This window comes from Falco cherrug, chromosome 2 (genome assembly GCF_023634085.1).
Source record: "Falco cherrug isolate bFalChe1 chromosome 2, bFalChe1.pri, whole genome shotgun sequence".
Classification (NCBI taxonomy): domain Eukaryota; kingdom Metazoa; phylum Chordata; class Aves; order Falconiformes; family Falconidae; genus Falco; species Falco cherrug.
Genome location: NC_073698.1, coordinates 19,171,346 through 19,185,638, shown reverse-complemented (window position 1 = coordinate 19,185,638; position 14,293 = coordinate 19,171,346). Strand labels below are relative to the sequence as shown.

At 40.0% G+C, this 14,293-nt stretch overlaps 1 protein-coding gene across 3 annotated transcripts in view; it reads right to left on the bottom strand.

Annotated features, from left to right (window-relative positions):
* ZC3H12C (zinc finger CCCH-type containing 12C) overlaps positions 1-14,293 on the bottom strand; it is a 44,781-nt gene that overhangs the window by 19,347 nt on the left and 11,141 nt on the right. For all 3 annotated transcript variants that reach the window (XM_055702528.1, XM_055702527.1, XM_027801238.2), the window contains exon 2: positions 2,887-3,653. In XM_055702528.1, coding sequence (XP_055558503.1) covers positions 2,887-3,581 — 695 coding nt within the window. In that variant the 5' untranslated portion in view covers positions 3,582-3,653. The remainder of the gene's footprint in view (positions 1-2,886; positions 3,654-14,293) is intronic.

The window sequence follows — 14,293 nt, the reverse complement described above, 5'->3', positions numbered from 1 at the left end:
TTTGAAAGGCAGTGGTGACTGGGTATGTTCCTAAGGGCTAAAAGAGAGCCAATACCCCTTCTGTCTTCAAGGGAGGCAAGGACGATAATTCAGGAACCTACAGGCTGGTCAGCCTCATCTTGATCCCTGTAAATGTGATGAAGCAAATGGTCCTGGAAGCCCTTTCCCAACAAATTATGTAAATTGGGTGATTTGGAACAGTCAGTTCCAAATCCAACAGTCATGGATTTACGAAGGGAAAATACAACTGACCAACCTCATAGCCTCCTAATACTCTATTGTGGCTTTAACAAGTCTTTTGACACTGTCTCTTACAACATCCTCACTGACAAACTAATGACATATGGGCAAAATAAGGAGACAGAGAGGCGGACTGAATTCTGGCTGAACTGCTGCACTCAAAAAGGATTGTCAGTGACATAAGGTCCACCTGGAAGCCAGTCAGTATTGCTGTACCTCAGGGATGGCTACTGGGCCAAGCATTGCTTAACATCTTCATTAATGACTTAGATAACAGGACAGAGTACACCCTCAGCAAGTTTGCAGAGCACCCAAAGCTGGGAGGAGTACACCAGGTGGGTGTATCGAGATTCAGAGGGATCCCAGCAGCGTAGAGAAATGGGCCAACAGGCACCCTCCAGCAAGTTCAACAGAGCGAAATGCCAATCCTGCACCTGGGGAGGACTATCACCAGGCATCTGTACAGGCTGGGGGCCAACCCACTGAAGGCAATTCTGAAGAGAAGGTTCTTGGGCTTCTGGTGAACACGAAGCTGACCATGAGCCAGAAAGGTGCATTTGCAGCAGAGAAGGTCAACAGCCTCCTGGGCTGCATTGGGAAAAGTGTTGCCAGTAGGTCAAAGGAGCTGATCCTTCCCCTCTGCTCAGCCTTGGACACATCTGGAGAGCTGGGTTCAGTTCTAGGCTCCCCACTGTAAGACAGGCATGGGCAATACAGAAGAGAATCCACTGAAGGACAACAAAATTATCAAGGGACTGGAGCACCTGTCACACAAGGTGGGGCCGAGAGAGCTGGGACTGGAGAAGAGAAGGTTCAGGGGGATCTTATTCATGTGTATAAATATCCATTGTGAGGGAATAAAGAGGACAGAAACTGACTTGTCATTGGTGTCCAGTGATAGGACAAGATGCAATGGGCACAAACTGGAATATAAGAAATGTCATCTAAACAGAAAAAAAATAAAACTTTCTTACAGTGAGGGCATTCAAACACTGGCCCAGAGAATATGTCGGGTCTCCATCCGTGGAGACATTCAAAACCCAACTTGACATGGCCTTGAATTGACACTCCTCTGTGCAGGGGATTGGACTAGAAGATCTCCAGAGGTCCCTTCCAAACGGAATGATTCTGTGATTAAATTTGGCAGAAAACACATGAAGAACTGTTAATCTGATTCTTGGGTACAGAAAGACTGTTATATTAATAGATTTAATCTAAGGCCCTGTAGCATGCTTCCCCATTTGGCTCATTTTCTGTAGGTGGTCAAGAAAGCAAACTGAGCATAGGGAGGCAGCTCCTAAATATTTATGCTAATAGCTGAATAAACATTAAGGAAAAGTGACTGATCTGGAGCTACTTCTGGAATGTGCTCAGTGCAGTTTGTGGGAGAAGTTGAACCTAAGTCCACCCACCAAGTCTGAGCTGTGCTAACTAGCTAACACTTACACAACTGTTTCAGATTTACGTGAAATACAATCCAAACCCATTTTAGAAGTCTCTGGATAGCTTCTTGTTTGAGTACCAGAATAGTGTTTGTTCAAATAGACATACTTCCTTTACAGGTCAAGTTGAACAAAAAGATTAGGAATGACACATCAGGTAGAAGGAACTCACAGGAATACCCCATTAACAAAGTAGTAATATCCTTGCTTTATGAGCTAACACATTTACTTAAACAAAACCTATCATTTTGGCGTAAATAAGAGCTGTATTTGAGATTAGTTTTAAAGAGACTCATTTAAAGGTAACTGACTTGATTAGGAGCTAAAAAACCTAGGCCTTTAGCCCAGAAATGTCTTGCATGAACTTTTATTACTAAGCTAATGAAAACCACATCAAGCTGTCAGAAAACTAAAATTGACCTTCTCAACCATGGTGCTAGTAATCAGATAATCCTTATGAATTACCCAATTAGTTACTAATCAATTTGTCACTTAATCATTTACAGAGCCACAAACCTCCCATCTCTCAGCATGTGCCTGCCATTTCCTTCTCTCTCTCTCATCACTGATGAAGCGTGAACCCCTCACCTCCCCACAGACAAGTTTCTTGCTATGCACCTAGATGACTGGGGTCAGGATGAGTGAATGCTGTAGGTAAATGTATATCTATGGGCATTTAAAGTGAAAATCTAAAGCACAGTAACCTCAGGAACTGATGGCAATAAAACCTAACTCCAAATCTGATAACCAAGACCAATTTTACAGACAGAGTAGTTATTATAAAATAGCCTACCAAAAAGTATCCCTTAAACCACTTAATTCTAAATCGCTGTTTCATAACCCTGGAGAATCTTACATTTGCTTTAACATCCTCTATCTAACTGGATAGAGCGATTACCCATAGCAATGGTGCCTACCAAAAATGAATTAAACACTAGATCGGCAATGGGAAAGAGATTTGATAGCTGCCTACAAGAGGAGACTGACATTAACCTATAGTTGTTCTAACAGTGAGTACAAATCACTGAACTCTTACAGACCTCTAGTCTGATTAAAAGATTGCCGTACTGTGTGGTTGATGAAGATGCTTGCAAGGGAACCAGCATACAGTCTTCAGCAATTATACCAAACAGCAGTGCTTGAACAGGACACAATCTTTTGGTTTCCACCTAAACATAAAAGCAAAAGCTTCATGATCACATACCTCATTGCAACATTGCTGCCATCAATAACTATTGGCCTCAGGTTGTCACCATCCTCCGTCACATCCTCCTGCAGTGGAGATTCTGACCTCTGAGACTCTATGGAAGACGCTTCACGCATTACACTAGTGTTAGCATTAGTTACAGTCTGATCAGTCTCAGTTTTATTCCCAAGTTTGACAAGTTCTCCCAAAATATCATTTATTAAAGCATCAGTACCAAGTTTATTTAGTACAAGTTGAACCTGCTCTTCAGAGTAACCCAACTTAAGTGCAAACTCCAGTTTGGTTTGATATTCTTTCACCACATCAGGGGGCTTTTTTACTTCCTTAGGTACTATCTGAGCCTCTTCTATCCTAAAGTCTTGCAAGATTTCATTTCGTTTTAGTATGTGAGGCTCTAAGCAAGGAGACCGGCACAGCTGTCGGTGAGTCTTAGGCAGTAAATGCGATTCTGATGCAGAATTATTCAGTCTCTCTGAATCATTGTCAGAATTTGTGCTTTCTTCAGAGTCACAACTAGAGCTTCCAGAAGTCTCTTCAGATACCTCTTTGTCTACATCTTCTTTCCTAGAATTAACCTTATCCATCGTTGGCTTCTCTGCCATTGACCAAGGTTCAATTGCATTTATTTGTGTGCCAGTGCTCCCCACATAAAGGTGGCCTAAGTCATGCCCCAGATGATCCTTCAAGCCCATGAAGCTGCTGCATGTACTTGACTCCACTTTGTTGTTTTTCTTGTATTCTTGAATATAAAGTGTTCCGTATTCCTAAAGAAAGAACAAAAATGTTGCAACTGGTTATACATATTATTTGTTTTCTATTTTCTTGCTGCTTCCTCAGAACTGCATTTATTCTCCCCCCGGAGAGAAAAAGGACTTTTTTGTTGGGTTTTTTTTTAAACACTGAAAACTTTTTTTGGGCAAAACTTTTCCTAAGGAACACCCATAACTAAGCAGATAAACCACTGATCATCTCTTTTTGGAGTGTATAAAATGCTTTTACTTAAGAATTTCTAAAAACGGGTTTATGAAAGAGTAGAAACCACACTGCAAGTATACCTACTGTAATGCAGAGACAGCTGTCAATATTTAAAGGAATAGAGATATTTCTTCTAGCTTAAGACAGTATTGTGACAATAAAAAAAAACAACCAACCCAAAACAGGTATAAAATACAAGTGCTAGGAAAGCTTTTTAAACTAAATACTTTAAACTCTCCGTTGAATAGAAAGAAATTAGCATAATACTAGATTATCTGGCTTATTATGCAAATATAAGACATCATAACACAAAATGAATTAGTAACAGAAAACATGATTCAGTAAAAACTTATTGGCCCTAAGACACACCATCAGTTCAACTGAATACACTCAAACTATTTCTGAATTCCCTTTTACAGTGATAGTTAAGTCAAGAAAGACTAATTGCTCTCAACAGAGTGCTGCATTACTAACACACACAGCATTTAGAGACACGGATTGATCTCACAGCCAATAAAGCCAATGGACGTCTTTGCACTGATTGCAACAGACCATTCATCAAGCCAACGAGGCAATAAAATTAAAAGCTGATTTCAACCCTTGGACTAACGCAAACCTTTTCCTGAATCAAAGCTATATATAGATAGAAGCAACATAGGAAGAACAGAAGAAGAAATGCTGCTGTTTTCTGGACTTCATACAGTTGCCACATAGGTTTTTCTGGACAAATTTTGCATAACAGTACTTAGAACTTAACTACCCATTTCAACACCAGGATTACTTCCACAATCTACATTTAAAGGCAAGATTGCTACCTCCTTCACTTATTTTATTCTTTTAAACAGGAATCTTTGCTAACTGCTTCAATAAAGTAAAAGATAAATTATTTCTCATAGATAAAAATGGACCATATGGACCAATTGTACTCAAGGTTACCATGAAAAAGAAGAATTTACATTAAGGGAAGACTATGAAACAAAGAGTTCTTTCACACTTCCATCTTGCAAGGCAGAACATAAAAGCCAGATACAGAGGCAAAGGACTTCACTTGAACTTGACAGATACATTACAGACACAAATCTCATCAGGGAGGATACACTGAGAAAAAAAACATTACATCAAACAATCTCTTGATCTATACTAGCACAAATTACAGCTCTATCTCATGAGCAGCCAAAATCGTTGTCAGCAAATACATTAACTCTCCCGTCCCCTTACAGGTTAGCATTTAAGAACGACCCAGTGTTTTTAGATTTAAGAACAACTCAGTGTTTTTAGAATACGGTATACTTTCCTCTTCTTGGGATAAAGATCTGAGAGTGCACACAAGAAAAATTCATCCAGTCTTAAGATTAGAGAGAATCAAGCAAAAAAATCCAATCCGTGGTTCAGTAAAAGCAGACTCTGTAGGCACTGAGAGGCAAGACATCACCACTGCTGTGGAGCTTTTTGGTTACGGGGCACAAAAACTTGCTTTACCTACGCATTTCTAGTTCAAATAAATAAATCTATCATCAGCATTTTCATGTCCAACACCTTAATCCAGGCAAGACTGACAGGAAAGAAAATACTCTACAGAGTTTTATTTAGATCTGATCTTGTTACAAGGCAGTAGGGCTGTAATTCTCAGGCAGCGTATCAATGAATATTACTCTCTCAACTCAAAAGCTTTAGGTTTTCAAGCAACGCCACAGATGAAACACAACGAGAATTTAGGAAATGAACCTTTTCACACTGTGATTTATTTACTAAGGTAATGCACTTGATAGCGCAGTGCTAGCAACAAATCACAAGGATAAAAAAAAAACAAACACTGTGGCCTTCACAGAACTGACACCAAAAAACAAAAAAGACAAAAAACCAACAAAAAAAACCCCAAACCAACAAAAACCCCACCACCACACCCACCCTCAAACAAGAAACCCCTATTGGAAGTGAGGCTGCTTAGCAACCAGCCTGTAGTTGCTAGGATGCGCTCCTTTAACATACCATCATGAATACTAGCACAGCCAAAGAATAATTTGGTATGAACAAAAGCCCATGAAAGAGAGTGGGACTGAAGTGCGTCTGGTTTCCCCTTGGAGAACAATGCAGCTGCCAAACCGATCTGGAAGCCCCGACATCATTGTTCCACCAAGCCCACAATCTGCTCTGACTCGAGGAAGTCTAGTTAATGGGCAACACTTTTAAGCTGGACTGAAAAGTTGAGCTGCCTCATGTACTGCCACCACAGCATACAGGGAGATAATGGGTCACTGCCTAAATCCGTGTACTGTGAAATGTCATTTTAGTATTGAACTAAAAGCAGAGGGAGGTTTTTTTCTGGGAGGGGGGAAGAGGAGATTGCATATTAACAACGTGGCATAAACAAAGCTTGAAGTGCATGCCTAGATCAGAAAGAGGATTATTTTTTTTTGGTAATATTAGTTAAAATAATACTTAAGTCATTCTCCAATCACTTCTTCCTTGAAGTTTAAGTGCTTTACAGCAGCTGCAATCGTAACACCCTCCAGTGGGATTCAAAGAAGTCAGCAGCATATGAACGTGTCTGAAGATCGGGTATTACATGAGACATACTTCAGACGATCTGCACATCAACTGCATATGAAAAATGACCATAAACTGAGCTTTGTCTGTTCTTGGGAATGTATACATAATCAGCCTCGCATCTATCTGCTTTAAGTCTCCTGCCAATCTCCATCTTGCTCCAATATGTAATTGGGTTTTTTTTGCATAGAACTCTAGTCTAGTTTGTCAGAAACTATTTAAAGATTAGAGTAATAAGAGCAGCAGCTTTCAAATCTACACCAGATAACATACAGTCACCATACTTTTACTTTAAAAGGGTAGTTAAATTATGTTTACACTGTAAATCCAAAGCTAAAGATTTCTCTGGCTTCCTGCATAAGCAGTACACTATTCCTGGCATTTGGCATTAACCCCTGCATGCAAACTGCATTCATTTTCACACAAATTTTTACAATGTCTGTGAACTTTGTACACTGTATTTGTGGTCAGCAGCACCTCTCAGAAACACAACACTTTGGAGCTCCCAACATGATGTCCTTTATGAGATTCATTGATTAGAACCATGAAAATCAGATGTCACTGTTGAATGCTGCTTGAATTGATTATTTTATCTTGATTTGGTCAGTGAAGAGCAACATGCCAGTCAGCCTATTTGAATGAATTTGTATTCCAAATAAACACTAGCGTACCTATATATAGGACAGTGAAGCTCATGAAAACCTGAAAAGGTCACATTTATCCAAGGAGTAACATCAGCAAAGAACAACTCCTTGCACTCTTTATTTACAACAAACCCTCATTACACAATACGGTTTTAAAGTATGCTTACTGATACAATGCAATATAGCTAAGAAAAATATCCGCTATGAATTCTGACTCAACTGAGAACCAACGAAACAAAAAATCAGCCAAAAAATTCTTGTCAAGAAAGTATTCAGCTTTTGGTTACGCTCACCGCAGCTGAGTAACTGAATTTGTATTTATGAAAAGGTTATTAAAATGGGTAACGCCCAATTTGGACATACTACACCGTAGAGTTTTAAACTACAGCCTGTTTAAAGCTACAGTATCTCACACTATGTTCACTGTTAAAGGCCTAAAATACTGTACTACTGAGTCAAAGACATTTATCAAGTATAAATGTAATATAGATGAGCACTGTGCTACTACACTGTAGAAGTGTAATCTTTTCCCATTTCTTAGAAGTCACCACTGTTTTCCACTAACCATTAACAATAATCAGCCCATTATTTCACCTTCACACAAAACAGAAATATTTCTCAAAGGGATGTGGGCAAGTAGATCATCTAATCTTTCAATGTGTATCCAGAATACTTTCCACTTACAACTGAGCATAAGAAAAGCAATTAATGCAAATTTAATTCACAGAGGAAAATAACAAGGAGTAAAATAGTGTCATGTAGGCACAGTATAACAGAAATGGTGTATTCTCAAAAGACTGTCAAAAGTTTCTGAAGAGACATTCTACAGTGAAATAGCTGCGTGTTTTCACACAGGCAGACTTTTTTTAAGTCTTCTAAACACAAAATGGAAAATATTGAAATCACAGTTTGTTGAAACACTGTCATTACTTGTCACAAACAGAAGTGCAGAACTGATCAGAAAAGAAAAAAATGAACGGATCTATTATCCAAATGATAAAGATACAGCAACAATGCAAATAAAATAATGAATATGTAATAAATACCTACTGCTGTAGTTTCTATGTATTTAATTACCATTGTATTTCAGTGAGTGCTGTTGTCTGCATCACTCTATCCAACAAAGGAAGGATGTCCCATTGAACAGATTGGTTAATGCTCTGGGGCAACAGATGTCTACTGGAACTGCAGGAGACCAGCAACTGGTGGCCTGCCCATCTTCTGAAAACTTTCAATAGACTCATGCATATGTTCACACAATAGAGCATGTGGTAGAAATGCAAACCTCTTTTTAACCCTTTTATATGCCCTCTTTCCCTCCCAACTGATATATGAAGGTCTTTGTTTTGGTTTTTTTTTTCTTTACAGGATCCTTGGAACACAGGCTCATGGAGTACACAGTGTTTGTTCTTCAGCCTAACATTCGAACTCAAAACATAAAACAAAACAGATTAGAAAGTTTATAAAAATAGCCAGGCTAGATCTGACACACTCATGAATAGCTTTCAAAGCACAAAACCTTTGACTGGAACATGTCCCCATCTGACAGCATCTGAATGCTCTATCTTGCGCTACGGCATCTTCATATAGCCCACAATGGAGCTCTTCCTATTTTCACAAACACAGGAAATATCACCCATTGTATGGTATAATAGAAAAAGGTGTTTGTTTCTTTTTTTCTCTTAAAAGCTCTTTCTACCAGTCACAAATTAAAGTAAATAATCCCTTATTTGCAAAAAAAAGGGTAAATACCTATAACTTAAAGTTGAAACCTCCCCCCCAGGGGGCTAGAGGAGAATTTGTTCTGTTGATGGCTACTGCCTACCATTTTCAAATTCTGGGAAACACACCATTACCGATGCTTTTGAAAGTTCCTTAATAGAATGCACTGGGTGAGATCATTGCTCTTTAATATACTTGGTCTTCAGACAAACTGTTTTTCTTTCCCGCTTTTTCCAAGAGACACCCAAAGCGTGCAAATCTCAGCCGATACATGCACCCACTAGCTATGCTGTCCAAACGCAAACTGATATGCTGAAACACCAGACAGGTGAAATGTCCCATTTCTGCAGAGAGAAGCCCATATACTTACGATAGCTGGAAAACACACAGACATTGGTTTCTTGTAGCTGTTCCAGAAGCAACTCCTTAACACGATTTCAGCTGCAGACTTCAGGCAAGCAAGCAGAACAATGAATGGACGAACAGATGGACCCGCGATGTCTTTGCTTAACCTATTACTGAGCGGCCGCAGAGCCAATCACGACCCGTAGAGCTCACAATTAGCACGCCGGGCAGATGCAAGGCAACCTCCCCACCCTGCATCAGGTTCGGAGGTTTCTAAGATAAGCAAGTTGATGTCATTCTCAGGGTCTGCCCCGGGCAGCATGTGTATTAACGAGGGGTGTGCAGCAACAATAGGCCATACAAAAGAGACTAGCAGGCAGCTGCTGTATGAGAGCCAGAGTCATTAGGGAGCAGGCTGCCAACAAGAAACACCTGGCTTGGGCAGACTTCAGCTTCTCCTCATTGTTTCTAATTCATGAAACAAAGAAAGGAATTATTTTTAAGTAGTAAAAGTTGTGAGTTCCTATTAAAATACATCAGTCTTAAGGAATATAATCCCTTCTATTATGGAAACAAAAAGTTCTTTGTGAGGAAAAATATTAAAGAGAAATAAATCTATCAGTAGCTATTGTAGTCCCCTATTCTTGTTAGCAAAATTAATCATATTGGTATAAAGTGCAAGAAGGTATGAAAGGAGCCCACGCTAAACACTGAAATGTATTCAGAAACCCCTTTCTGAATTTCCCGACACTTTTGTACATCAGTCAATAAATGTAATAAACTTGCATTTACACACAACACTAACAGTGTACTTGTGGATAATTTGAATGGAAGGTGAAACTGATTACACTAAACCCATGTAATATTAATATGTGGAATAATGGATATTTTTAAGCACTGGCATTGAAACATTAGGGCACTTGATAGAAAGGAACTAACAACCACTCTTTTGTTCTGGAGTCACTCATATTTGTTTGCAACAGAACTTCTTTCCCTTTTATTTCACAGATCTGTTCTAGATGCCAAGATCTTCCTGTCTCTTTGCAGTAACAAAATATTTGAACAAAAGTCAGGAGCTAGGCCATAGCCAGCTTTTTATTGTTTATATTTTTATTGAAGTAAGCCACATGGAAACATTAACTGTAGTCCACACCCTCCCCTCCCTTCCCTTCCATGCCCAACACTTCCAATATCATCAAGCCCTGTAACACATACATTTAGTGATGCAGTAGTAGCAGCAAGGTTTGATGCTTGATAAAAAAGGTGGAGTAATGTAGACTTTCAAATAAGAAGTTGCTACTGCTGGCAACTTCAGTGAAGACAGCCCAGCACAGAGGAGGGGATTCTACGTTTGCAAGTGTTCATTTGAATGACTACTAGAAAAGAGTATTTACTGAACTTCAGCATCATTACATAACTAAAAGCAATACTGAGAACTACAGAGGCAGCTGTCCTATGCTTTGAGAGGACAGGCAATCTGCTGGGAAACACCTACTGTGATTTAAAAGAAGAAAAGAATTAGAATAGGTTTGTTAGAGCTGTTTTGAGTAATTTCCCAAGCTTTATGTGGATATTAAAGTGATTCAAGATAGAAAACGAAATCACATACCGTCTATTCACAATAAATCACAATGTTATTACACTGATGCATTTATCATATAACCAGATATTAAGCTGCAAACCAAAAACCCCAGCTATAGTCTCTCTGCACTGTCCATTAAACATGCCTCAGAACAACTACTAACACCACTATTTCGGAGCTTTTAAGTCAGAGGCAGGAGGAGACTCCTCACTAATTTCTGCCACTGTGAACACAAAGAGTGAGAGAAAGCTACCCACGAGCACAGTGGGACGCCTGATCTCCAGCACTGGATTAAGCCTCTTTGCAAACAGCGAATAAAAGCAGTGATCTGAAAAAGCTAATCAGACCCTGCTGTGGTATTTAGAGTACCTCAGTTGCCGGTATTGGATAATGTTAAGCATATTAAAACTTCTGTAGGCAAAATAGGAAGCCAGTCCAACTCACCTATGCCCAAAAACTGCAGTTAAATGCAAGCAGGATCACTTGGCTAGTCAGTTGTTGAATATCAGGCACTTCTTTTGCAATACCAGAAACACTTGTTTTGCAAAGGACATGTATGACACTTTATGCACAGCTGTAACAAATCGAGAACTCCATAGCACAGAAGTGGCGTACTTCAGGCTCTACAAGCACAACCAGGGCAAGTGTATGATCTGCCTTAAAAATAAGGCTTTAAGAAATTTACTCGCAAATACCTGCCACCCCAATGCCTTCTACAGTAACAGTAAGAATACCCCACACCTCCAAACCAACTCTCCATACTTCAAGTGCATGTCTTCAGGAAACCAGGTCTACTTGCAGATTAATGTTCATGCTAATGCCATGCTGCAGCTGACTATGACCAAAGTTGGAACAGATACAATCTGAAGACTTATGTTATATTATTTAATGTACAGAAAATATTCTAGCAAAGCTGTAGTTGCATGAATTAAGAAGACATTTTCTAATTCTACCTTGTGGACCATGTCAGTTACTGAAACCAGCTGTTCTGGAAACATCTTCTCAGTTCTTCTGTAAAAGTTGGGCTGTCCATGGTTTAAAAGGTGTCAGATCATCCTATTAAATCACACTTGCGATGACAGAAAAGCATTTGTATTAAGGTTTAACCAGTCCACGAGGCTTCCTTGTGGGAACGATGAGCTCAGCAAAGAAACCTTAGCAAGAAACACCATGGCTCTCCCATCACATCTGTGAGAGGCTGTAACAGCATCACTAGAAGGTACACAGCATAAATGGGCAAAGCAAGCTCTACTTATGCTCATCCTTCCAAATCCAATAACCTGACCAGTTTAGTAGTCTCCTATTAACACATCTAAAAAGACAAGATGTCAGTAAGTTAAATCCAGTCACCAAAATACAGCAAACTTAGCAGTGCTTCAAATTTCTGGTCTTGCAAGATCAGTAAGCTGTGAAAACCTAGTTTTGTGGCTCCTAGAGACTGGACATTGTGTGCAGGGCTCACTGGGTCCCTAATGCCACTTCATTAAACAGCAGGCCAGCACAAAATCCTGAACTGGCTGGAAATGATGGGCTCAGGGACTCCATGGTGGAAGAAGATTTCCAAATGGCACACAGCAAGGGGACGGGGCACTGCAGAGGGACGGGAGCCAGGGTGAATCTCTCAGCTGGGCAAGGGGTGGGAACGGAGAATGTGTTTCCCCCCATGCCCCCGCCCATGCCCCCCCCCTGCTGCCCAGTTTGGTATGAAAAGCACACATGGCAGGATCAGAAAGACCAAAGGAGGGAGAGCTGGAGCAGCTGGGAAATTCAGACAGTGTAGGCTGAAGATATTAGGGAAACACTACTCTATGGAAGGGGGAGGGGGGGGGGAACCCACCCTAAAATAAAAAGCTGCTAGTTCCAGCCAACTCCTGTTGTTTCAAACACATTGGAAACAAAGCCCTACTTAACAAGATATTATTTTATGCAAGCATACAAAATGGTCATTCTGTAACTTAAGTGGTATTATTGCAGCAATTAGAAAGACAACTTGTCCCATTAAAGTATTTAATTATCTTTTATCGTAGACCTTTATGCTAAGCCTCCAGTAACAAATGATGCATTTGTAAGAATACAGTACACAAGTTAAATCAACCACATATTTATGAATTAGAAATGAAAGTTTATGCTACAGACAAAACTCACTGCTGTACCATTGCAAAATACTCTACGTTTACTGTTGGAATTGGGAGTTGCAAGGGAGACGCTTATCTTTAAAATTATGAGGTGGCAATACAACAGAAATTCTTCTTTTCCAGTTAGTATGTTAAGAGATGCAAACTATCTTAAGGAGACCACTTTAAAAAAAGTCTATTTAGTTTTGAGGAATAGTAAGTGGTGCTCTAAACTGTATCTACACACAGTCATAAAAACAAACACCACCATTCTACAGTCACACAGAGTGAATTAAATGACCGGTAAAAAGTGCTTAGAATTCAGAAAAACACAAATGGTACACTGATAAATATGAGTAATGCTTTGGCTAGAGAATAACTAGCCTTTAAAAATAACATTTAAAAAGGCTCAACTATTTTTAAATGCAACATAATTTCTCTGTAGAAAAACATGCACTTTCAAATGCACTAAAACAAAGTAGCAGAGTTCTTTCACTCTTTGAAAAAAAGACTCATTTGACTGCACTTACCCTTAAAATTTAAAAAAGCAGAGATGCATTTTCCAGCGTCTTAAAAGAAGGTTAGGAGGTCTACAGGCTCTAGTATAATCCCAGTAGATTGTCAGTATTGACTGCATGGAAGACTTGAGCAAACCACTGCAACATTTATCATGATATCCTCTAATACCTTTCGAAGAGAAGAGGGCAAGTTTTACCACAAGTAGTGATTACTTTTTTGCTAACCTTGGGTATAAACAGATCCAGTCTTTCCTTGTCTGTGGGTAGACGAAGGCTGTGACCATGAGATGACAAGATGACTGCCTGTAGCTGCACCTAACTGCACAGTCTGCCTACATGAGGAGCCCAACAGGCATGAGCCATACCAGCAAGCCACACAGAAGGCATAAAGCTGCATTCTGCAACAGCAGAAACACTGGTATCACCCATCAGTACCACACTGAGAAGTTGCTCCTAAAATGAGACATTCTCTGAAGCAAAGACTTTGATTTTGAAAGTGAATAGTTTTGATTATGCTTACCTAAGAGGATAATTAAAAAGCAGCTGCCTCGGCACCGTAACTTCAGATATCCATTGTAGGCATGGATCCCTAAGCAATGCTCCTGCCATAGTATCACAGAACCACTGAGGTTAGAAGAAACCTCTGGAAGTCAGGCATGGATCCCTAAGCAATGCTCCTGCCATAGTATCACAGAACCACTGAGGTTAGAAGAAACCTCTGGAAGTCAGCTGGTCCAACCTCCCTGCTCAAGCAGGGCCACCTACAGCTAGTTGCTCATGACCCTGTCCAGACAGCATCCAAGTATCTCCAAAGACAGAGACTCCACCACCTCCCGGGCAACCTGTGCCAGTGCTCAGTCACCCTCACAGTAAAAAAACCCAAAACATTTCCCGGTGAGAAGAGGGAACCTCTCCTGTTTCTGTCTGTGCTCACTGCCTCTTGTCCTGTCCCTGGGC